Below are 25,926 nucleotides of genomic sequence, written 5' to 3' on the forward strand. Positions count from 1 at the left end.
AAAAAGAAATAAAACATTACCTAACAACCTCCCTCCCTTCCTATATCTTACCTCAAGCCTGCTCTTTATAGGGGACGAATCTGTTTCTCTCTACTGAGGCTTCGTTCCTGCCGTGATAGTTTGTGACAGTCCAAGTAATCAACTGACTCCCTCCTCTTTTTCAGGTTTGCTTATTGCTGATATTTCCCGTCACGGCCCAGCCACTGAACACAGCACCCGCACACTCGGACATCCAACCTGAACTGACTCCCTTCATGCTAAGGCAGTGCTCTGATTGGTCCAAGACAGTGACTTTCAAAATAGCGCCTTCTGATTGGACGAGCATATTATCATTGCCAGAGTCGCCATCGAACAATTTTGTCTGTGGATTTCTTATTGGTTTATTATAAATAGATCAGGCTCATTATTAGAGCTGTGTGTACTCGCTCATTTTTTTTTTTTTTTGTAATTTATGTAACCTGATATATCAAAGTGTTAATTTATTGGTTTTCATTGTTACATTTTCGTCTAGTTTTGGAGGTGCCGTACGAAAGTTTGCATGACCACCAACAACAGCAGTCAGCAGCAAAACACGGGTGCAAAGAAAACGACTTCCGAGGCAGTGACTTGGAATGAAGAACCTTGCCCATGACCGTAATTTTGGCAGATTGTTTGGGGCAGCATAGGTTCATGGGTTGTGTGGGGAGGGTGGCGAACGAGGCGAGCATGGGGGAAATCGCGTGGTTTCCGTTCGTGGTAAAAAAATCCCTGAATGTAAGGGTTTTCCCTACATGGAGGACATTCTTCATCCCCACAAACTCTAAAGCTACATGACTGCGACGCATTTCGTGTTCCCACCAAAACCCCTGCACCTGCTTTGGGTGAGAGGGGGGACAATGGGCAAGCACTAGAATAATATCGTGTAATTGATGACCTTGTCTACGGGTGTACTATTATTAACTCATATGGAGGAGGAAAATTTGAAGGTTTCATAATTACGATTCATAATATACACTGCGGCTCCAGCAGCGCTGCTTTTCTGTCAAGTTTGAAGAAATTGGCTCTTCTCGAATTTCGGCTGCCGACCTCTGCCCTAGATGAACTATATAATTGCAGTGTAATAAAACAGGCAAGCAATTGGCTCCCGCTCCAGGAGGCGCGCCGCCTCCTGGAGCGGGAGCCGGCCGAGTCGCCCGCCCACCTCGAGGGTTGAGCCACTCCCATTGGCTCCCGTTCCTCCCAGCCCAGCCAAGTCGCCCCGCCCTCCTCGAGGGTTGAGCCGCTCCCATTGGCTCCCGTTCCTCCCAGCCCAGCCGAGTCGCCCCGCCCTCCTCGAGGGTTGAGCCACTCCCATTGGCTCCTGTTCCTCCCAGCCCAGCCGAGTCGCCCCGCCCTTCTCGAGGGTAGAGCCACTCCCATTGGCTCCTGTTCCTCCCAGCCCAGCCGAGTCGCCCCGCCCTCCTCGAGGGCTGAGCCACTCCCATTGGCTCCTGTTCCTCCCAGCCCAGCCGAGTCGCCCCGCCCTTCTCGAGGGTAGAGCCACTCCCATTGGCTCCTGTTCCTCACAGTCGAGTCGCCCCGCCCTCCTCGAGGGTTGAGCCACTCCCATTGGCTCTAGTTCCTCCCAGCCCAGCCGAGTCGCCCCGCCCTCCTCGAGGGTAGAGCCACTCCCATTGGCTCCTGTTCCTCACAGCCGAGTCGCCCCTCCCTCCTCGAGGGTAGAGCCACTCCCATTGGCTCCTGTTCCTCACAGTCGAGTCGCCCCGCCCTCCTCGAGGGTTGAGCCACTCCCATTGGCTCTGGTTCCTCCCAGCCGAGTCGCCCCGCCCTCCTCGAGGGTTGAGCCACTCCCATTGGCTCCTGTTCCTCACAGCCGAGTCGCCCCGCCCTCCTCGAGGGTTGAGCCACTCCCATTGGCTCCTGTTCCTCACAGCCGAGTCGCCCCGCCCTCCTCGAGGGTTGAGCCACTCCCATTGGCCCCTGTTCCTCACAGCCGAGTCGCCCTGCCCTCCTCGAGGTTGAGCCACTCCATTGGCTCCTGTTCCTCACAGTCGAGTCGCCCTGCCCTCCTCGAGGGTTGAGCCACTCCCATTGGCTCCTGTTCCTCACAGTCGAGTCGCCCCGCCCTCCTCGAGGGTTGAGCCACTCCCATTGGCTCCTGTTCCTCACAGTCGAGTCGCCCCGCCCTCCTCGAGGGTTGAGCCACTCCCATTGGCTCCTGTTCCTCACAGTCGAGTCGCCCCGCCCTCCTCGAGGGTTGAGCCACTCCCATTGGCTCCTGTTCCTCACAGTCGAGTCCCTCCGCCCTCCTCAAGGGTCTCACACAGACGGCACTGCGATCGCCATCAAGCACAATCAAAATTTTAAATTACTAGATCACTTCATTTCTGACGCCCTCGCGGTGGAGATCACCACTCTCACGGGCAAGGTCATCATCTTCGTATCTTCAGGAGACAGATCCCTGTGTACAGTCGACGCTAGAGAGTAGTGTCACGGTTTTCAGAATGTTTAGCCTGGTGGCGGTATCTGGCAACTATACCACGGTGGCGCATTCACTAGTGATGTTAGTGACTCGTTTCAGTGTGTATCGTGTGTGTGTGACCGTGTGTAAAGGGAAGACAACTATTAACTACTCAACTCCAACATAGCCCCGGAACACCTCACTCGACCTACACTCATCCCGAGCGAGGCTTCACACTACCCGCAGCGGAACGCATCGAGCGCCCTGCCCGAACTCCACCGGCGCGAGTGGGGGGAGCCCTGACGTGAGCAGCCGAAGCAACCTCGGACGTTGGTGCGCTGAGGACGAGAGACGACTCCAGGACTCGGTCGAGCCAGCTCGCTAGGCACTGGCTCCCCTTCACCACCTAACGAGTCCTCCACCTGACGAGGCTGCTGCCGCGTTACGCCCGGCCCGGCACTGCCCTCCATCACTCAGCCGTAGCACCGCCGCGGTCTACCCGGGGAAGACACTGTTGGCCCCGAGACCGAATACCCGGGCCGTCCTTGCTGGCCTTACCACGCCGGCCTGCCTACCTGTCTTCCGTGGGCTGTATGAGCGGCCTCGCTACGCCGGCCGTCCTACCTGTCTCCCGTGGGCTGTGTGAGCGGCCTTACCACATCGGCCGTCCTACCTGTCTCCCGTGGGGCTGTGCGAGCTGAAGTGCAACTGTTAGCCCGGAACAGCCTTGGGCCCCTGCAGTTTCGTTTCCTTCACAAGTGGCGACCTCGCCAGGATTCCCCCTCCCCTCATCGCTGGTCAGGAGACCATCGCTACCAGCCAGTCACCACCGACGGTCAGGATTAGCCTACCGGCACTTGCTGTTCAGGGCGAAAGTGAGTATTTGGCGATTGGATTGTGCTGTGGGCCATTCCACCGCCCAGGCCAGGTGCGTCTTAAGAGACTCTGGTCCGGATCTCACGGAAGTCAGGTGCGAGTTCATCTCCTCTGATATAGTGTCTCCCGTTCCCGGATACGTGCTGTGTTCGTGGTGTTTCACACGGGGATACGGTTATGGGTATTTTCATGTGCGTTTGTGCACAGTGTTGTTAACTTTCACCCCACTCGTGCCACTTGTGGGCGTCAGGCCGTGTGCGCCTCTTTAGTGTTAATTGGAAGTTAAGTCTTCCGCGTTTTTTTGTCGTCTATTTGCTTTGGGTCTGTTTTCTTCATCGCTTAGGGTTTTGCTAGATTCAGAGTTGGGATTTTGTATTTGACCAGTGGTTTGGTCTCTTCATCGCTTAGGGTTTTGCTAGATTCAGAGTTGGGATTTTGTATTTGACCAGTGGTTTGGTCTCTTCATCGCTTAGAGTTTTGTTAGATTCAGTGTTCGGATTTTGTATTTGATCTGTGTATCTTTCTATTTTGTTTCCCATTCGGCATGTCTTCCATCCAGGAACTAGTTAAGCTCGGTCGCGAGCTTGGGTACGACGGCGACGAGTTGAAGTCCTTTGTGTCCGATGAGCAGGCACGCCTTCGGGACGAACGCAAGTTGGAGAGACGAAACAGAAAAGAAAAGGAGGAACGGGAACGCGAGGAACGTGAACGGGAACGCGAGGAACGTGAACGGGAGAGAGAACATGCTCTCGCCCTCGAACGGCTGAAGCTCCAAGTTGCTGGCGGTTCGGCGGCCTTAGGCGTCCCTAGTGTCGACTTTGCTGCTCGTCCCAAGCTACCATCTTATCGCGAAGGTGAGGACATTGCCTCTTATTTTACCCGGTTTGAGCGAGTTGCTACCCTCCTCAACATTGCTAAGAGCGGTTATGCAGTCCACTTGGGAAGCCTACTCACAGGTAAGCTGGCTGAATTCTATACCACCTTGTCGGAAGAGGTCACAGGCGACTACAGTCAGCTAAAAGAAGCCATTCTGAAGCACTCCCATAGGACGAGTGATCACTACCGCACCGCCTTCCGCTCAGCCAAGATCAACGTTGGTGACACGTTCCAGCAATTCTCCACCCATTTGACTCGCCTTTTCGACCACTGGCTCAGCGCGAGCGAGGTAGACCACTCTTTTGCTTCGCTGAAGTCCTTCATGATCCTCGATCAATTTCTAGCCTCTGTTTCCACAAAACTACGGTTGTTCCTGAAAGAAAACAACGTTCAGACATTAGAGGAGGCAGTAAAACGAGCCGATGTTTGGGCTTCAGCACACCACTCTTACCCACGCAACCCTGCGTCGGAACGCGGCAAACGACCATCCCTCACCAAAGCCGCCTCGCTAAAGGATTCGCCACCTACGCCACGAAAGACGCCCTCGGTGGTTCGTTGCCATAACTGCGGTCAGAGTGGCCACATTAGACCTAACTGCCCTCAGAATCCTTATCTTTTTAAACAGAGGTCCAAGCCAGAACCAACCAAGGAGTCTCCCAAAATTGGGTTCTGCCGTTCCGGATCACAGTCTCGTCAGTATTACACCTCGGGCACCATCAACGTCTTTAGGGTATCCACCATTGTTCGCGATACGGGTTGTTCAAGTGTCCTAGTATCCGAGGAGGCATTGCCGGACGCGGATATTTCCAACGGTAAAAAGGTTCGCTGCAGCGACTACTTGGGTCGTGCCGACTACTTCCCTGTGGTAAGATGCTACCTCCGGTGCCCCTATTTTGACGGTTGGGTTGATGCCATCCGGGCCCCACTTTAAGTTTTGCACAGTGTTGGTAGGTAACATTGAGGGAGTACGTGCACCTGACGACCCAGACGTGACAAAGGCATGTGACGAACCTACACCCTTTCCGGTTCCTTCCGACCAGGCTCCCGGGAAAAGTATTCAAGCTGTCCAGACCCGGGCCGCCGCCGCTCGTAAGATTCACCCCCTTGTATTTCCTCATCTGGATCCCCTGGCTATTACTCCTCAGGACTTCTCCAAATTGCAGAGTTCGTGCCCTACTCTAGCGTCACATCGTAACCAGGCCACTACGGGAGAAGAAGAGGTCACTCGCACCGGCTCCACCTTCGGCTACGAGTTCTCGGACGAACTGCTCTACAGGGTTTGTCGGTCTTCACATCACAGTAACCAGCTGGGGAAGAAGTATCTAGTAGTCCCTGCGGAGTGCCGACGGTCAGTGTTGACAGTCGCCCATGAGAGTCCCCTGGCAGGACATCTCTCCCATCGGAAGACTGGCATGAAGATTGGAGAGCACTTTTACTGGCCAGGTATGTGGTCTGATATACGAACCTTCTGTAGGTCTTGTGACAAGTGCCAGCGTATGTCTGTTAAGGGACGCCTTAGGCCGGTCCCTCTTAAACAGCTTCCCATAATTACTGAACCGTTTGCTAGAGTAGCAGTTGATATTGTTGGCCCATTGTCTCCTCCACATCAGAAGGACACCGTTACATCCTTACCTTGATTGATTTTTCTACCGGTTTCCCCAGGCTGTTCCCTTAAGGACATCACTTCCATCTCTACCGCCGAAGCCTTGTTGACCATATTTTCCAGAGTGGGTATTCCCCGTGAGATCCTGTCTGATCGGGGCACACAGTTCACGTCCCAAATGATGGCCGAACTGCACAGGCTTCTTGGAGTGAAGCCGCTCTTCACTATCCCTTACAATCCGAGTGGGAATGGCAGAAGAGAACGTGTCCACTCGACCCGGAAGTCCTCTCTCCGGAAGCTGTGCTCTGACAAGCCTCGAGAGTGGCATCGCTATCTACCGGCCGTATTGTTTGCTTTGCGGGAGATGCCTAGTGACAGAACAGGATTCTCTGCCTTTGAACTCTTGTATGGAAGGGCTGTAAGGGGGCCAGTTTCAGTTCTACGGGATCTATGGGAAGACGGTAAGCTTTCAGAGGATGAAAGGTCTTGCTTCCAGTATGTCATCGATTTGAAGGACAAGCTGGCCGACTGTTCCAAGATCGCTGCCCAAAATTCCACCATTAGTGCCACCCGATACAAGACCTACTTCGATTTGAACTCGCAAGATCGTCAGTTCAAGCCTGGTGATGAAGTTCTCGTCCTTCTCCCTGACACTTCCAGTAAGCTATTAATGGCTTGGAGTGGCCCCTACAAGGTTCTAGAGCGTAAAAACAGGGTGAATTATCTGATCGATGAGAAGGGTAAAGAAAAGTTATATCACGCTAACCTCTTGAAGCTGTATCACAGACGCGCCCACATAAACCAAGCTACTATCCTAGATGAGCCTTCCATCCCAAGTGACGGACAAGAGATCTGTGAAATAGCCTTCTCTCTGTCCCAGGGTGACTGTCTTGACCCGGCCGAGGACTTTCCGATAACCCCGGATGGCCGTGCAGACCGCGACGTCCCTGATCCCCTGCCTGCAGTAGGAGAACAACTCACTCCTGATCAGCAGAACGATCTCCTCTACCTCACGGACAAATTTAGCGACGTCTTATCAGAAATTCCAGGCTGTACCTACACTATCGAGCACGACGTCAACCTTTGCTCCTCCGAGCGAATCAAGCCTAAACTCTATCCCATTCCTTTACATATCAGGCCTTTCTTCCAACAGGAAGTGGAACAACTTCTTAGTCAGGGAATCATCAAACCCTCAAGGTCACCTCATTGTTCCCCGGTCGTTATGGTAAAGAAGACTTCTGGCAGCTACCGCCTTGCCGTGGACTACAGGGTATTGAATTCCATGACTATATTTGACGCGGAGCCAATCAACACCATCACGGAGGACCTTCACAAGTTTTACGGTAGTAAGTACTTCTCTGAACTAGACTTAACTAAAGCCTATTACCAGGTACCTCTGACGGACCGAGCCATGGCACTGACGGCCTTCCCTACACACTTGGGACTAATGGAGTTCTGTCGCCTCCCTTTTGGACTAGTCACAACATGTGCAACCTACATTAGGCTCATGCGAATCGTCCTCGCCGGTCTGGAGGGAGTCACCGTCTACTTCGACAACATCTTCATTATCAGGTTCAACTTGGGAAACACACCTGGACGCCCTCCACGCTGTCCTCCTCCGTCTCAGACAACATGGACTGACGGCCCGACCTTCAAAATGCCGATTCGGGTTTACATCCATCCAATATTTAGGCTTCATTGTGGATGGTAACACACTACGGCCTCAGGGAAGTAAAGTATCTGCCATATCTTCAGTCACACCTCCTACAAACAAAAAAGTTGCTTCGCTCCTTTCTAGGCATGATCTCCTTTTACCGAGTCTTCATACCTCAGGCATCCTCCTACACCAGTGGACTCTCCGACCTCCTGCGGAAAAGGAACCCCGAACCACTGGTATGGTCAGATGAGCTGCGGACCTGTTTCGAACAACTCAAGTCAGCACTGCACTCTCAGCCAGTCCTCAAGTTGCCTGACCCGTCACGTCCCTTCGTTTTACGGACCGATGCATCAAATCAAGGTTTGGGCGCTGTGTTGTTGCAGTACGTTCAGGATTACCCGCACCCAGTAGCTTACGCTAGCAGGAAGCTCCTGGACAGAGAACGCAGGTACGCTACAATTGAAAAGGAATGCTTAGCAGTCATCTTTGAGATTAAGCATTTTTGACTACTATCTGCGGGGCAAGGAGTTTGTGCTTGAAGTTGACCATAAACCTCTCGTCTACTTGACCCACTTCAAGGGGAATAATGATCGTCTCCTTAGATGGCCACTTTGTCTTCAAGGGTATCGATTCAGGGTTGTACACATTCCTGGGAAGGATAATATTGGAGCAGATTTCTTAAGCAGATGTTAGTTATTGTGGGATGCTACATAAATCAATGGGTTTCTTTTACTGTTGAATCTCTTGGTTTGGTTCTATGGTTTCTCTTGTGTCGGTTTGGTTTAGGTATTATTCATTCATATGAGCTAGGGTATATTTGTCTTCCGATTTCTAGCTCGATACTCTGTATCGAGTCTTGTCGGCGGAGATGTGTAAAGGGAAGACAACTATTAACTCCTCAACTCCAACATAGCCCCGGAACACCTCACTCGACCTACACTCATCCCGAGCGAGGCTTCACACTACCCGCAGCGGAACGCCTCGAACGCCCTGCCCGAACTCCACCGGCGCGAGTGGGGGGAGCCCTGACGTGAGCAGCCGAAGCAACCTCGGACGTTGGTGCGCTGAGGACGAGAGACGACTCCAGGACTCGGTCGAGCCAGCTCGCTAGGCACTGGCTCCCCTTCACCACCTAACGAGTCCTCCACCTGACGAGGCTGCTGCCGCGTTACGCCCGGCCCGGCACTGCCCTCCATCACTCAGCCGTAGCACCGCCGCGGTCTACCCGGGGAAGACACTGTTGGCCCCGAGACCGAATACCCGGGCCGCCCTTGCTGGCCTTACCACGCCGGCCTGCCTACCTGTCTTCCGTGGGCTGTATGAGCGGCCTCGCTACGCCGGCCGTCCTACCTGTCCCCCGTGGGCTGTGTGAGCGGCCTTACCACATCGGCCGTCCTACCTGTCTCCCGTGGGGCTGTGCGAGCTGAAGTGCATATTAAAGACGGAGTTAACATCTTGTGTATCGCTTCTCCTGACTACACTGTGAAAGGGGGGGGAGCAAAACACCTGGCTCAGAAGGAGAACTGTTATCCCGGAACAGCCTTGGGCCCCTGCAGTTTCGTTTATTTCACACCGTGAAATTATAATATTGTATAATATTATATTATATTATATTATAATGTAGTTAGAAATATACATGATTACATGAATTCAATTTAGAAATGCGATAATGAATGTCTTCTAAATGATGATGATGATGACGAGGAAAAACATCACGAACAGTCCGAAACACTTTCTTATTAAACTTTGAAAATACCGCGTGCAATGCTGTCCTTCACAGGGGCAGGCAGTAATTCATGCTCCTTACCATCAAACAGCAAATAGGCTTGAGGGTCTGTTTAACTCGCAGCCTTAATTCCCGTTACTATAAAGCCTCAAAGACAGTTCAGGAGATCATTAAAAATCTAAAATCATTTCTCAGTGAAGATTACGTAATATCAAAGTATAAATACGTGTGTGTGTATGTGTGTGTGTGTGTGTTGATCTCGGGGCGTCGCTGACTAGCTGACCCCTTCGTTTTTCTCTGATGGACATATGTCTCCCGTCCCCACCCAGTCTCTCTCTCTCTCTCTCTCTCTCTCTCTCTCTCTCTCTCTCTCTCTCTCTCTCTCTCTCTCTCTCTCTCTCTCTCTCTCTCTCTCTCTCTCTCTCTCTCTCTCTCCTATTTTTTTAGGTATTAAAAATTATACGTTTCTACAGCCACTGACGTGACAGCTCAACTGCAGTGCCTGCGGACATAAGGGCTTTGATAGAATACCGCTGCTCCAGCCGTCAAGGCCCGCGGTCGACGACGCCATCATGTGAACGCTTATAGCCTATTATTACGTATTAAAAAATTATAAAGAACAAGATCTCGGCTGTCAGGAATTTTTTGTTTGTAGTTAAAAGGCATAACAATCTCCCGTAATAAGTGCAGCATATTTTTAAATGTATCATAGTTTGATAAACAGCTTAGAGTTGCTCTTGATTTGAACGAAACTAAAAGCTCGTGTCAAAATGTAGCGACAGAGCCTAAAGAAAAAATATTTATCAAGCGTTAGCGACGGGCACTTTTGATAAATATCTATCTTAAAATTATGTAGAGTGCACCTGTGACCACCAATCACCACAAAAGTACGATTTCGATAGGATGTAATAATGTTCATGTCGCGTGGAGGGGTTGCCAGATGTCGCTTTCTGAACGAAACTTACTGGACAGTGTGTCACTACTCTCTATAGCCGACTGTACATGATAGCCGATCCCAACGCCAACCACCCGACACTAGGCTACACGCATACCAACACCAAAGGAAGACAAATACAACACCTGATTAACCAACGAACCATTCACACATGGGCCCACACTTCCCCACATACATAGCTCACAACACAGCCACAACACCGGATATCATCCTCACAAACAACAACACTTATCACAATATCAGCATTACTCGAGGCCCCATCACCATGAGCGACCACATCCCTGTCATCCTTACCATCTCTACCACTCCCATCCAAATCCCCACACGCCCCAGACCCAAATTCAACCAGGCCAACTGGGATCAATTTCTCACAGATATCGCTGAAAAACTCAGGGACTCTCCCGTCAACCCGCAGCTTCGATTGACTTCATCGACACGTATCTTCAAGAATGGTGCAACACAGTTGTGACCGCAGTCAAAAACAAAATTCCAACAACACGCCACAAAACTCTAACACACTCTCACTTGAGTCACACAACACGCACCCTAATAGCACAACACAAAGCCATACAGCATGAGGCCAACACCAACGGCTGGACTTATCCTCTCTATAGACGCCACAAACAGCTCCAACTCACGCTACAACAAAACTTGCAGCGCGACAGCCTAGCCCACTGGGGCGAGGTCATTGCGGAGACAGCCTCACAACAGGGTGGTGGATGAGTGGAATAGGCTTAGCAGTCATGTGGTGAGTGCCAATGCAATTGTCACATTCAAAAATAGACTAGATAAATTCATGGACAGCGATATTAGGTGGGGTTAGATACACGGGAGCTTAGGGTCAAAGGAGCTGCCTCGTACAGGCCTACCGGCCTCTTGTAGACTCCTGCGTTCTTATGTTCTTATGTTCTTTTACCATGACCCAGCCACCTTCTGGCGTAAGACAAAACAACTCATGGGAGCCGACACGACGAACCCCACAACCTCTTCTCCCCCACACGCGAGAAAGTGTACGACAACAACGAGAAGGAGACGCTACACAGAAATCACTGCGAAAACGTTTTCAGTGACGCGGACGAAGACTGGGACGACGAAGAGACAGAGACTGAAGTACGCGACTTTCTCGCCAATAACCTCCATAGACTTTCCCCTCACGTCAATGCAGACCCCAGCAGACTAATTCTGACAACTACTTCCTCACTTTTGAAATTACATCCGAGCACATCCTTTCCATAATCAAAGGCATGAAGAAGACATGCCCAGGACAAAGTGGCATAAATAAAACCATCTTAAGACACCTCCCCCTTGAAGCCATTGCATACTTAAACAAAGACTCTCAATGCCGCCCTTTCAGCAGGCTACTTGCCCGACAAGTTCAAGAAGGCCACGTTGAAACTAATACCAAAAGTTGGTAAAAACCCTCACTACCCCGCTAACTACAGGCCAATATCCCCCTTTGAAGTGCCGGGGAAGATATTTGAGTGAATTCATGACCACCGACTCAGGACATACCTTGAAGACTCCAACATCGACAAAGACTTACAGTTTGGGTTCCGCCCAGGCAGGGGAACCACGCACGCCCTCGCTCTTGTGACCGAGACTGTCGCCCAACAGAAAGCTGACGGGGGACAGTGCCATCTCGTCCTGAGAGACATCACCAAATCCTTCGACAAAGTCTGGCACCTAAGAATCTTAGACCTCGGACCTCCTATCATTCTCGAAAAGCTCATGTGCGACTTTCTAGATGATAGGTCGGCGAGAATAAGATTTGGAAACTACCTCGGTGACAGCTTTGACCTGAGCTGCGGTGTCCTTCAGGGCAGTGTGCTCTCCCCGACGCTACTCACTCTACACCAGACATACCCCTCCCCCACTCAGAGGCACCATCATCTCATACGCCGACGATGTCACTCAAATCGTCGGCTATCCAGGGAGGTCAATTCAGATGGCTCAACTCTCAACATCCCGGGAGATTGACTCCCTTAACTCCTATGAGTCGAGATGGCGAATACAAACCGACACCAACAAACTCACTGTCATGAAGCTCGGCTCCCTATACCAATGAACAACTGATTACTGCAAATGACACACACCACACGCAACAAACGGGCAAAATCCTGGGTCTCCACATCTCCACAAATGGTTACTATAAACATGTCCAGAATAGAGTCCAGTATGCCAGTACGTCAAAACTATACAGATTTAAGCTGATGCCCATGCAAAAACATAAAAACCCACCTTGTAAATACACTTATCCTGCCATCCTTGATTACCCTCCCATTCCCACACACACATTCAGTAACACTCAACTCGCTAAGCTCCAGAGGGTCCAGAACACAGCCTTACGTTTTGCCACCAACCAATATCACCCATACGCCATGACCACAGAGCAAATCCACATAGCAACAAACACTCTCCCTCTCAACATGCGTATACACAACACAACCACAAAAATATGGCAAAGACTTGCCCTGCTCAACATACACCACTTCAACACCCTCACTGACAACGCGAACAACATACTCAGGTACAACAGAGCCTTCCCAAGCAGCCTTGCCGCAATAAACTCCCTGCCTGCACCGCTACTCCACTGAAGCTGATCCACCCTAAATAAGCAAATTCAGAATCACTGCATCCACACTCGGCTAGCTAGCTATACGCAAACACCACAACTACACGTTACACCCAAAAACACAAATGTAGACACAATCGTGACTCCTCCGAAATCAAACATGTAAGAACCTGTTGTGAACATAACGTCGACTACGTGCCAAACAATGTATCAACCAAACTCCAGCTTCATGAGCTGATTGTATGCCTAAAAGTGTCATAAAAAGCCCCAGATAGGTGGCCTTCCCGCCTTCTCTTCTCCCTCCTACTCCTTCTTTACTTCTCTCTTTACCTTCCTCACCCACCCTCTTCTAATTCTTCCCCCTCTTCTCTCTCTCTAAAAAAAAGCCACCTCAGTTTCTCTCAAGAAGCGAAAGCGAAACTAGTCGGGAATGAACTCATCTTAAACACACCCGTGCTTCCTCCCTCCTCCTGCACTCAACTTGTCGAAGATGTCCTTACAATAATAACAATAATAATAATAATAATAATAATAATAATAATAATAATAATAATAATAATAATAATAATAATAATAATAATAATAATAATAATAATAATAATAATAATAATAATAATAATAATAATAATAATAATAATAATAATAATAATAATAATAATAATAATAATAATAATAATAATAATAATAATAATAATAATAATAACAATAATAATAATAATAATAATAATAATAATAATAATAATAATAATAATAATAATAATAATAATAATAATAATAATAATAATAATAATAATAATAATAATAATAATAATAATATTAATAATAATAATAATAATAATAATAATAATAATAATAATAATAATAATAATAATAATAATAATAATAATAATAATAATAATAATAATAATAATAATAATAATAATAATAATAATAATAATAATAATAATGATAATAATAATAATAATTAAAATGAAAAATAACCAAAAAGCATCGACATATATGATTGATATGATTGTTAACATTTCCTACCTCCCTGTTGAAGTTGTTCCAGTCGTCTATCAGCCATTCCCTGAAGCCAAGCAGTTTCCTCACGTCCTCTGGCCGCAGCGTGTCGTCACCTGCTGCAGTGTTCACCCCGGCACTGGACGTGACCTGCAACTTCACACGCCACTGACCTTACCACCAATGGAGACTGGCAGCCAGTCTCTTTATGATGAGAGAGAAAAGGCGGTACATTGACAGACAGATGGTAGAGACAGACAGATCGATAGCGAGATAGATGCTAACAGCGTGCCAAAACCCACCTCAGGCAGCAGGCTGTGGGCGGCGTCCCCGTGCACCGCGCCGCTCCTCCTCGCCAGCCACCTCGCTGCTAAGTCTTTACCCTTCCTCTTAGCCAAGTCCAGCGGCGTGAGGTCATCATCGGCCCCCGTACAGGGCGCCGCGTCCTTATCCAGCAGGTACCTGACCACGTCCAGACGCCTTGCCTTCACAGCCCAGTGCAGGGGTGTCAGGCCATCGCCGTCCATTGCGTAAAGAGGCCAGCCAGCCCCCTCCAGGGCCTTCAGCACAGCCTCGTGGCCATAAAAGCTGGCGAGGTGCACCGGGGTGTGTCCGTCGGCGGCCTGCAGCAGCTCGGGGGTGGGCGGCGTGACCGGGATGAGGGTAGACACACACTCAGCTTTACCAAACACTGCAGCCCAGTGGAGGGCCGTCCATCCTGTGTGGGGGAAACATGGAAACATGGAAATGCAGGCAACAGAGTGCCTATTGGCTCATTACGAGGTTGCCCGCTTTGGTGATTTAATCTGCTCGACCGCCACTTGGGGCCTGAGGAGCAGATGAAAGCACCTCGATATTGAGGAGCAGATGAAAGCACCTCGTTATTCAATTTACTCCCGACGCAACGAAATGACTGTCGATTCTATATTTGAAGGAGTTGATGGTATTCGCATTTACTACTTCTGAGGGAAGATTGTTCCAGTGGCGTATGACTAGGTTTGAAAAGAATCTCCTTCCAATATCTGTGTTGCATCGACTCGACTGAATGGGTAGGCTGTTATTTCTATTTCTTGAGTTGGTTTGCAGCTCAAAGAATTTGGAGTAATCGACGTTACTGAACTTTTTTCAGATACTTGAAGACTTGAATCATACCCCCTCGTAGGCGTCTTTTCTCCAATGTAAAGATATTGAGTCGCTTGAGTCGTTCCTCGTACAGGTGAGCCCTTAAGGTTTGAATCATCTTTGTGGCGCGTCGTTGAATCCTTTCCAGTAAAGGAATGTCCTTTCTGTAATTAGGAGACCAGAACTGTACTGCATTATCGTGGTGCAGTCTTACCATGGGAGTATACTAGGATAGCATCACGTCTGATGCTTTACACTCGAAGGTCCTCGCTGTGAGACCGAGCATAGTGTTGACTTTGTTGTATGCTTTTTTACAGTGATTCGCGTGTTTCAGGTCACTGCTGATAGTGACTCCAAGATCAGTGTCCTCCTGCATCACCTGCAGAGGTCTCCCATTCATGATGTATGTATGGTTACTATTTTGGGACCCAATGTGCATGACTTTGCCATTGTCAACATTAAAAGACATTTGCCTTTTTTCCGATAACGTGATTGAGGTCTTTCTGAATGATTACGCAGTCGGTCTTTGTGAAGGCTTCTCCACCCACCTTGGTGTCATCTGCAAATTTTTATATTGTGGATTTCAATCCCGATTCTAGGTCATTGATATATATGATAAAGAGGATGGGTCCCAGCACTGACCCTTGAGGCACTCCACTAGTACCTGGAAGCCAATCGGAAGGCTGTCCGTTGAGTAGTACTCGTTGTTTTCTGTCAGTGAGCCAATCTCTAATCCACGCGATCAGATTGGCTCCAATGCCCGTAGAGTGCAGTATTGGAAGGAGAGGTAAGAGAAGGAGGGGAGTGAGAGTAAGGAGAAGGAGGGGAGGGAGAGGAAGGAGAAGGAGAGGAGTGAGAGGAAGGAGAAGGAGAGAGGAAGGAGAAGGAGGAGAGGAAAAGGAGGAGAGGGAGAGGAAGGAGAAGGAGGAGGGAGGGAAGGAGAAGGAGGGAGGGAGGGAAGGAGAAGAGGGAGGGAGGAAGGAGAAGGAGGGGAGGAGAGGAAGGAAAAGAGGGAGGGAGAGAAGGAGAAGGAGGAGGAGAGGAAGGAGAAGGAGGGAGGGAGAGGAAGGAAGGAGGGAGGGAGAATGAGGGGAGGGAGAGGAAGGAGAAGGATGGGAGGGAGAGGAAGGAAAAGGAGGAGGAGAGGAAGGAAGGAGAGGAGGAGAGGGAAGGAGAAGGAGGGGAGGGAGAGGAAGGAGGAGGGAGGGAGAGGAAGGAGAAGGAGGGAGGGAGAGGAAGGAGGAGAGGGAGAGGAAGGAGAAGGAGGGAGGAGAGGAGAGAAGGAGGAGGAGGAGAGGAAGGAGAAGTAGGGGAGGGAGAGGAAGGAGAAGGAGGGGAGGAGAGGAAGGAGAAGGAGGGAGGGGAGAGGAAGGAGAAGGAGGGGAGAGGAGGAGGAGAGGGAGAAGGGAGAGGAGAAGGAGGGAGGGAGAGGAAGGAGAAGGAGGGGAGGAGAGAAGGAGAAGGAGGGGAGGAGAGGAAGGAGGAGGGAGGGAGAGGAAGGAGAAGGAGGGGAGGAGAGGAAGGAGAAGGAGGGGAGAGGAAGGAGAAGGAGGAGGAGAGGAAGGAGAAGGAGGGGAGGGAGAGGAAGGAGAAGGAGGGAGGAGAGGAAGGAGAAGAGGGGAGGGAGAGGAAGGAGAAGGAGGAGGAGAGGAAGAAGGAGGGGAGGGAGAGGAAGGAGAGGAGGAGGGGAGAGGAAGGAGAAGGAGGGGAGGGAGAGGAGAAGGAGGGGAGGGGAGAGGAAGGAGAAGGAGGGAGGAGAGGAAGGAGAAGGAGGGGAGGAGAGGAAGGAGAAGGAGGGGAGGGAGAAGGAGAAGAGGGGAGGGAGAGGAAGGAGGAGGGGAGAGGAAGGAGAAGGAGGAGGGAGAGGAAGGAGAAGGAGGGGAGGAGAGGAAGGAGAAGGAGGGGAGGGAGAGGAAGGAGAAGGAGGGAGGGGAGAGGGAAGGAGAAGGAGGGGAGGAGAGAGAAGGAGAAGGAGGGGAGGAGAGGAAGGAGAAGGAGGAGAGGGAGAGGAAGGAGAAGGAGGGGAGAGGGAGAGGAAGGGAGAAGTTAGGGGAGGAAGAGGGAAGAAAGAGGGGAGGGAGAGAGAAGGAGAAGGAGGGAGGAGGAAGAGAAGGAGGGGAGGAGCAAGGGAAGGAGGAAGGAGGAGGGGAGAGGAAGGAGAAGGAGGGAGGGAGAGGAAGGAGAAGGAGGGGAGGGAGAGGAAGGGGGAGAAGGAGGGGAGGGAGAGGGGAAGGAGAAGGAGGGGAGGAGAGGAAGGAGAGAGAAGAGAGGAGGAGAGAGGAAGGAGAAGGAGGGGAGGAGAGGAAGGAGGAGAAGAGAGAAGGAGAGGACAAAGAGGAAGAGAAAGAGGGGAGAAGGACAAAGAGGGGAGTGAGAGGAAGGAGAAGGAGGGGAGGGAGAGGAAGGAAAATGAGGGGAGGGAGAGGAAGGAGAAAGAGGGGAGGGAGAGGAAGGAGAAAGAGAGGAGGGAGAGGAAGGAGAAGGAGAGGAGGGAGAGGAAGAGGGCAGTGGAGAGGAAGAGAATTGGAGGGAGACAGGAGAGGAAGGAAAGAGGGGAGTGAGAGGAAGGAGAACGAGGGGAGGGAGAGGAAGGAGAAGGGAGGGAGAGGAAGGAGAAGGAGTGAGGAGAGGAAGGAGGACTGAAGAGGGAGAGATGAAAGAGAAGGAGGGAGAGTGAGAGGAAAAAGAGGCAGGAGAGTGAGAGGAAGGAGAAGGAGGGGAGGGAGAGGAAGGAGAAAGAGGGGAGGGAGAGGAAGGAGAAGGAGGGGAGGGAGAGGAAGGAGAAAGAGGGGAGGGAGAGGAAGGAGAAAGAGGGGAGGGAGAGGAAGGAGAAAGAGGGGAGGGAGAGGAAGGAGAAAGAGGGGAGGGAGAGGAAGGAGAAAGAGGGGAGGGAGAGGAAGGAGAAGAAGGGGAAGGAGAGGGAAGGAGAAGGGAGGGGAGGGGAGAGGAAGGAGAAGGAGGGGAGGCAGAGGAAAGGAAGGAAGGAGGGGAGGGAGGGGAAGGAGAAAGAGGGGAGGCAAGGAGAGGAAGAAGAGAAAGAGGGGAGGGAGAGGGAAGAGTTAAAGAGAGGGAGGAGAAGGAAGGGAGAGGGGAGGAAGGCGAAGGAGGGGAGGGAGAGGAAGGAGAAAGAGGGGAGGGAGAGGAAGGAGGAGGGTCGGTCGATGAAGAAGAAGGAGGGGAGGGAGAGGAAGGAGAAGGAGGGGAGGGAGAGGAAGGAGAAGGAGGGGAGGGAGAGGAAGGAGAAGGAGAGGAGTGAGAGGAAGGAGAAGGAGGGGTGGGAGAGGAAGGAGAAGGAGGGGAGGGAGAGGAAGGAGAAGGAGGGGAGGGAGAGGAAATAGAAGGAGTTGAGGGAGAGGAAGGAGAAGGGGGGAAGGGGGACGAAGGAGAAGGATGGGAGGGAGAGGAAGGAGAAAGAGGGGAGGGAGAGGAAGGACAAAGAGGGGAGGGAGAGGAAGGAGAAGGAGGGGAGGGAGATGAAGGAGAAGGAGAGGAATGAGAGGATGGAGAAGGAGGGGAGGAAGAGGAAGGAGAAGGAGGGGAGGGAGAGGAAGGAGAAGGAGGGGAGGGAGAGGAAGGAGAAGGAGGGAAGGGAGAGGAAGGAGAAGGAGAGGAGGTAGAGGAAGGAGAATTAGGGGAGGGAGAGGAAGGAGGGGAGGGAGAGGAAGGAGATGAGGAGGGAGGGGGGAGAGTGAAGGAGGAAGGAGGAGGAGGGAAAGGAATGGAGAAGGAGGAAGGGAGAGGGAAGAGAAGGAGGGGAGGGAGAGGAAGGAGAAGGAGGAGAGAGAGGGAAGGAGGAGGGGACAGAGAGGAAAGGAGAAGGAGGGGAGGGATAGGGAAGGAGAGAAGGAGGAAACACAAAGGAACATGCTGAAAGTGAAGAATAAAATAAACAGTGCAGTATTCTGGGTTCCATGAGTTATGCTTTTAGACAAAGTTGTTACTCAAACTATCTAATCAAAGGTGTAAGATGACAGGATGACAGAAGCAAGGGAGAGTTCCTCCCCTCTTCTATCCTCTTCCAGCCAAAGCTGGTAGTGAAAGGGAAAAAGAACCATGCAGCAAGGAAAAATCTCAGTGCTGAATGTATGAGGAGAGTGAAAAGAACTACCATTACTGCTACTTACCATCTCAAGTGATAAAAGTGACAAGGACACCAGTACTGGAAAGAATTTAATGCAAGATGATAATGAGGGCATTCCAGTTGCTGTCAGATTCAAAAAATTGTCACACTTGAGGGAGGAGGAAGGAGAAGGAGGGGAGGGTAAGAGGAAGGAAGAGGGGAGAGAGGAAGGAGGAGGGGAGGGGAGGAGGAAGGAGGAGAGGGGGGAAAGAGGTAGGGAGAAGGGGGAGGGAGAGGAAGGAGAAGACCTAAGGGAGGGAGAGGAAGGGAGAAGGAGAGTGGGGAGAGGAAGGAGAAGGAGAAGGAGATAGGAAGGAGAAAAGGGGAGGCAGAGGAAGGAGAAGGGCAGGGAGGAGGAAAACTGGAAGGAGAATTTAGGAGGGGGAAAGAGGAAGGAGAACGAGGGAGGGAGAGGAAGGAGAAGGAGGGGGGAGGGGGAGAGAAAGGAGAAGGGGGGAGGAGAGGAAGAAGGAGGTGGGGAGGGAGAGAGAAAGGAGAGAGGAGGGGAGGAGAGGAGAAGGCTAGGGGGGGAAGAGGGAGAGGAAGGAGAAGGAGGGAGGGGAGAGGAAGGAGAAGGAGAGGAGGAGAGGAAATGGGAAGGAGAGGAGGGGAGAAGGAGGAGGGGAAGGAGAGGAAGGAGAAGGAGGAGGAGAAAGGAAAAGGGGTTGAGGGAGAGGAAGGAGAAGGAGGGGAGATAGAGAAAGGAGAAGGAGGGAGGGAGAGGAAGGAGGAGGGGAGGGAGAAGGAGAAGGAGGAAGGAGGAAGGAGAAGGAGGAAGAGGAAGGGGGGAGGGGAGAGAAGGAAGGAGAAGGGAGAGGAAGGAGAAGGAGGGGAAGGAGAGGAAGGAGAAAGGGGGGGTGAGAGAGGAAGGAGAAGGGGGGAGGGAGAGGCAGGAGGAGGGGTGGGAGGGAGAGGAAGGAGGAGTGGAGGGAGAGGAAGGAGAAGGAGGGAGAGAGAGGAAGGTGAAGGAGGGAAGAGAGATGAAATAGAAGGAGGGGAGGGAGAGGAGAGGAATGAAGGAGGGGAGGGAGAGAATGAAAAAGGGGGGGGAGGGAGAGGAACGAAAAGGAGGGGAGAGAGAATAAGGAGAAGGAGGGGAGGGGAGAGGGGAAGGGAGAGAAGGAAGGGAGGGAGAGGAAGGAGAAGGAGGGGAGGGAGAGGAGAAGGAGAAGGAGGGGAGGAGATGAAGGAGAAGGAGGAGGGAGAAGGAAGGAGAAGGAGGGGAGAGAGAGGAATGGAGAAGGAGGGAGGGAGAGGAAGGAGGAGGGGAGGGAGAGGAAGGAGAAGGAGGGGAGTGAGAGGAAGGAGAAGGAGGGGAGGGAGAGGAAGGAGAAGGAAGGGAGGAGAGGATAGAGAAGGAGGGGAGGAGAAGAAGTGGAGGAAGGAGGAGGAGATGGAAGGAGGAGGAGGAGAGGAAGGAGAAGAGGAGAGGAGGATGAGAAGGAGGAGGGAGAGGGAAGGAGATGGGAGGAGAGAGGAAAGGAGAAGGAGGAGGGAGAGGAAGGAGAAGAGTGTTGTGGGACAGTGAGGAAGGAGAAGGAGGAGGGAGAGAAAGAAGGAGAAGGATGGGAGGTGGAGAGTGGAAGATGGAGGGGAGGGGAGAGAAGGAGAAGGGAGAGGGAGGAAGAGGAAGGAAGGAGGGGAGGGAGAGGAAGTGAGGAGGGGAGGGAGAGGACTTGAGAAGGAGGGGAGAGAGGGGAAGGAGAAGAGGGGAGAGGAAGGAGGAAGGGAGGGGAGGGGAGAGGGAGGAGAAAGAGGGGGAAGAAGAGGAAGACAAGAAGGAGGGGAGGAGGAAGGAGAAGGAGGGGGGAGAGGAAGGAGGAGGGGAGGGAGAGGAAGGAAGAAGGGGGAGAGGGGAAGGAGGAAGGAGGGGAGGGAGAGAAGGAGAAGAGGGGAGGGAGAGCAAGGAGGAAAGGAGGGAGGGAGAGAAGGAAGAAAGGTAGGGGAGAGATTTAGAAGGAAGGAAGGAGGGATGGAGAAGAGGAGAGAGGAGGGGGAAGAAGGGAGGAGAAGGAGAAAGAGGGGAGGAAGTGAAGGAGAAGGAGGGGAGGGGAGAGGGAAGAAGGAGGAGGTAAAGAAGAGGAAGGAGAAGGGAGGGGAGGAAGAGGAAAGAGAAGGAATGGGAGGGAGAGGGGAAGGAGAAGGAGGGGGGAGAGAAGAAGGAGAAGGAGGGGAGGGAGAGAAAGGAGAAGGGGGGATTGATTGAGAGGAAGGAGAAGGAGGGAGGGGGGGAGGAAGGAGAAGGAGGGGAGAGGGAGAAAGAAGGAAAGGGGGGGAGAGAGAAGGAGAAGAGGGGAGGAAAGGAAGGAGAAGGAGGGGAGAGGGAAGGAGAAGGAAGGGAGGTAGAGGAAGAGTAAGAAGGAGGGGAGGAGGAGGAAGGAGAAGGAAGGGGGAGGAGAGGAAGCGAGAAGGAGGGGAAAGGAGAGAGGAAGGAGAAAGGGGAGGGAGGAGAGGAAGGAGAAGGAGGGGAGGAGAGGAAGGAGAAGGAGGGGAGGAAGAGGAAGGAGAAGGGAGGGAGTAGAGAGGAAGGAGAAGGAGGAGTGAGAGGAAGGGGAGAAGGAGAGGGGAGGGAGAGGAAGGAGAAGGAGAGAGGAGAGAAGGAGAAGGAGAGGGAGGAGAGGGAATGAGAAGTAGGTGGAGGGGAGAGAAGGAGGGAGGGGAGAGAGAGGAAGGAGAAGGAGGGGAAAGGAAGGAGAACGATGGAGGGAGGAGGAAGGAGAAGGAGGGGAGGGGAGAGGAAGGAGAAGTTGAGGGAGGGAGAGGAAGGAGAAGGAGGGGAGGAGAGAAATGGAGAAGGAGGGAGGGAGAGAAGGAGGAGGGAGGGAGAGGAATGAGGGAGGAGAGGAAGGAAAATGAGGGAGGGAGAGGAAGGAGAAGGAGGGGAGGGAGAGGAAGGAGAAGGAGGAGGAGGAGAAGGAGAAGGAGGGAGAGGAAGGGAGAAGGAGGGGAGGGAGAGGAAGGAAAGGAGGGGAGGGAGAGGGAAGGAGAAGGAGGGAGAGGAGAGGAAGGAGAAGGAGGAGGGGAGAGGAAGGAGAAGGAGGGGAGGGAGAGGAAGGAGAAGGAGGGAGGAGGAAGGAAGGGAGGAGAGGGGAGAGAAAGGAGAAGGTAGGGAGGAGAGGAAAGAGAAGGAGGAGAGGGAGAGGGAAGGAGAAGGAGGGAGGAAGAGGAAGGAGAAGGAGGAGAGGAAAGAAAATAAGGAGGGAGAGAAGGAGAAGGAGGAGGGAGAGAAGGAGAAGGGGGAGGGAGGAGGAGAGAAGGAGAAGGGGAGGAGAGGAAGGAGAAGGAGGGATGAGAGGGAAGGAAAGAGGAGGAAATGAGGGAAGAGGAAGGAGAAAGGGAGGAGGAGAGGAAGGAGAAGGGAGGGGAGGGAAAGGAGAGAAGGAGAAGGAGGAGGGAGAGGAAGGAGAAGGAGGGGAGGGGAGAGGAAGGAGAAGGAGGGAGGGAGAGGAAGGAGAATAATGAGGGGAGAAGGTAAGAGGGAGGAGAGAAGGAGAAGGAGGGGAGGGGAGAGAAAGAGAAGGGGAGAGGAAGAGGAAGGAGAAGGAGGAGGGAGAGAAGGAGAAAGGAGGGGAGGGAGAGGAAGGAGAAGGAGGGGAGAGGAAAGGAGGAGGAGGAAGGAGAGAAGAGGGGAGGAGAGGGGAAGGAGAAGGAGGGGAGGGAGAGGAAGGAGGAGGAGGAAGAAGAGGAAGGAGAAGGAGGGAGAAGGAGAAGGAGGAGGGAGGAGAGGAAGGAGAAGGAGGGGAGGGAGAGGAAGGAGAAGGAAGGGAGGGAGAGGAAGGAGAAGGAGAGGAGGGAGAGGAGAGAGGAGGGGAGGGAGAGGAAGGAAAAGGAGAGCAGGAAGAGGAAAGAGAAGGAGGGGAGGGAGAGGAAGGAAAATGAGGGGAGGGAGAGGAAGGAAAAGGAGGTGAGGGAGATAAAGTAGACGGAGGGGAAAGGGAGGAAGGAGAAGGAGGGGAGGAAGAGAAAGGAGATAGAGGGGAGGGAGAGGAAGGAGAAGGAGGGGAGGGAGAGGAAGGAGAAGGAGGGGAGGGAGAGGAAGGATGAGGGGAGGGAGAGGAAGGATAATGAGGGGAGGCAGAGGAAGGAGAAGGACTGGAGGGAGAGGAAGGAAAAGGAGGGAGTAGAGGAAGGAGAAGGAGGGGAGAAGAAGGATAAGGAGAGAAAGAGGAGGAAGGAGAAGGAGGGGAGGGAGAGGAAGGAGAAGGAGGGGAGGGAGAGGAAGGAGAAGGATAGGAGGGAGAGGAAGGAAAAGGAGGGGAGGGACTGGAAGGATGAGGGGAGGAGGAAGGAGAAAGAGGGGTGGCAGAGGAAGGAGAAGGAGGGGAGGGAGAGGAAGGAAAATGAGGGAAGGAGAGGAAGGAAAAGGGGAGGGAGAGGAGGGAAAAGGAGGGGAGGGAGAGGAAGAAGAAGGAGAGGAGGGAGAGGAAGGAGAAGGAGGGGAGGGAGAGGAAGGAGAAGGAGGGGAGGGAGAGGAAGGGGGAGGAGGAGAGGGAGAGGAAAAAGAAGGGGAGGGAGAGGAAGGAGAAGGAGGGGAGGGAGAGGAAGGAGAAAGAGAGGAGGGAGAGAAAGGAGAAGGCTGGGAGGGAGAGGAAGGAGAAGGAGAGGAGGGAGAGGAAGGAGAAGGATCGGAGGGAGAGGAAGGAGAAGGAGAGTAGGGAGAGGAAGGAGAAGGATGGGAGGGAGAGGAAGGAGAATGATGGTAGTGAGAGGTAGGAGAATGAGGGGAGGGAGAGGAAGGAGAAGGATGGAAGTGAGAGGAAGGAGAAGGAGGGGAGGGAAGGGAAGGAGAAGGATGGGAGGGAGAGAAAGGAGAAGAGGGGGGGGGGATAGGAAAGAGAAGGAGGGGGGGAGAGAAATGAAAAGGGGGGGAGGGAGAGGAAGGAGAAGGAGGGGAGGGAGAGGAAGGAGAAGGAGTGGAGGGAGAGGAAGGAGATGAAGGAGGAGGAGGGAGAGGAAGGAGAAGGAGGGAGGAGAGGAAGGAGAAGGAGGGGAGGAGGGGAAGGAGGAGGGGAGGGAGATAAAGGAGAAGGAGAGGTGGGAAAGGAAGGAGAAGGAGGGGAGGGTTAGGAATTAGAAGGATGGGATTGAGAGGAATGAGAAGAAGAGGAGGAAGAGGAAGGAGAAGGATGGGAGGGAGAGGAAGGAGAAGGAGAGGAGGGAGAGGAAGGAGAAGGAGGGGAGGGAGAGGAAGGAGAAGGAGAGGAGGGAGAGGAAGGAGAAGGAGGGGATGGAGAGGAAGGAGAAGGAGAGGAGGGAGAGGAAGGAAAAGGAGGGGAGGGTAAAGAAGGAGAAGGAGGGCAGGGAGAGGAAGGAGGAGGAATGGAGGGAGAGGAAGGAAAAGGATGGGAGGGAGAGGAAAGAGAAGGAAGGAGAGGAAGGAGAAGGGGGGGAGGAAGAGGAAGGAGACGGAGGGGAGGGAGAGGAAGGAGAAGGAGAGGAAGGAGAAGGAGGGGAGGGAGAGGAAGGAGAAGGAGGGGAGGGAGAGGAAGGAGGAGGGGAGTGAGAGGAAGGAGAAGGAGGGGAGGGAGAGGAAGGAGAAGGAGGGGAGTGAGAGGAAGGAGAAAGAGGGGAGTGAGAGGAAGGAGAAAGAGGGGAGGGAGAGGAAGGAGAAAGAGGGGAGGGAGAGGAAGGAGAAAGAGGGGAGGGAGAGGAAGGAGAAAGAGGGGAGGCAGAGGACGGAGAAAAAAGGGGAGGGAGAGGAAGGAGAAAGAGGGGAAGGAGAGGAAGGAGATGGAGGGGAGGGAGAGAAAGGTTGAGGGGAGGGAGCGGAAGGAGGAGGAGCGGAGTGAGAGGAAGGAGAAGGAGGGGAGGGAGAGGAAGGAGAAGGAGAGGAGGGAGAGGAAGGAGAAGGAGAGGAGTGAGAGGAAGGAGAAAGAGGGGAGGGAGAGGAAGGAGAAAGAGGGGAGGGAGAGGAAGGAGAAGGAGGGGAGGGAGAGGAAGGATAGAGAAAGGAGGGAGAGGAAGTATATCTAGAGGAGTGAGAGGAGATTAGTGAGGTAAAGGAGGAATGGAGGAAAGGAAGACACAAAAATCATCACCTCATCCACTATACAATAAACACCACCACCACCACCCCTTCTCGCAAAACACACGTACTACAACATACGACATGGTAATATCCAGTAACAAAGCCACACATAACGCAATAATAAACCCTCGGCCACCTACCACTTCAGACCATCTTTACATAATCATTACGTTAACAAGCAAAGCCATCACTAACTCAATCCCTCCAACATTTGGTATGAGAAAAATAAATTGGGAAAAACTAAATGAGGAAGTGGAATAAGAATAAGGAAACAATAGATAACAAAATGGAACGATGGCATAAAGTAATAGAAAAAGGAATGGCCAACAATATACCAATGAAAAGAAAAATCATATCGCAAAAACAAATATGAAGTCCAAGTTTAAGACACCTCCAACACCAGTTCCAACAATTGCATCTGCAAGAAGAAGTACAAGGTTGGAATATAGTACAATATAATCGATACAAAACACTAACAACAGAAATACAGAAAGCAAAAATATCAGAGACAAAAACTACACCCAGTCACTAACAAAACTAACAAAAAGTTATCACGATCCTCAAAAATTTTGGGACCAGGTCAATAAACTTGAAGCAAAGAAAACACCAGTAAAACAACATCTCATCAAAAACAACCGTAAACTAACAGAAGACGAAGAGAAAGAAGAAACTTTTCAGGAAATCTGGGAAAATATATTTAAAACTACTCCCGAGGAAAACGCTGAATATGACACAGAACAACAAAGAGAAGTCAAAGAATACCTACAAATAAATTAAGCAACACGCAGCACACATAATATATCAAATATAGGCAGACCCCAAGGCACACAGCACACAGACACGCTTATCTAACATACAGAAATACAAAGCCCAGTAAAATACCTCAAAAATGATTCTCCGGGAGAAACTTAGTAAGTGGGAAAAATATAATAAAGGGTATACAAAAAAA

The 25,926-nt window shown here is 51.9% G+C and overlaps 1 protein-coding gene across 1 annotated transcript in view; it reads right to left on the reverse strand.

The window, feature by feature from the left end:
* LOC126994055 (ankyrin-1-like) overlaps window positions 1-25,926 on the reverse strand; it is a 172,250-nt gene that overhangs the window by 94,508 nt on the left and 51,816 nt on the right. The window contains exon 5 of the mRNA XM_050853297.1: window positions 14,010-14,425. Coding sequence (XP_050709254.1) covers window positions 14,010-14,425 — 416 coding nt within the window. The remainder of the gene's footprint in view (window positions 1-14,009; window positions 14,426-25,926) is intronic.

This window comes from Eriocheir sinensis, unplaced genomic scaffold, assembly GCF_024679095.1.
Source record: "Eriocheir sinensis breed Jianghai 21 unplaced genomic scaffold, ASM2467909v1 Scaffold71, whole genome shotgun sequence".
Lineage (NCBI taxonomy): Eukaryota > Metazoa > Arthropoda > Malacostraca > Decapoda > Varunidae > Eriocheir > Eriocheir sinensis.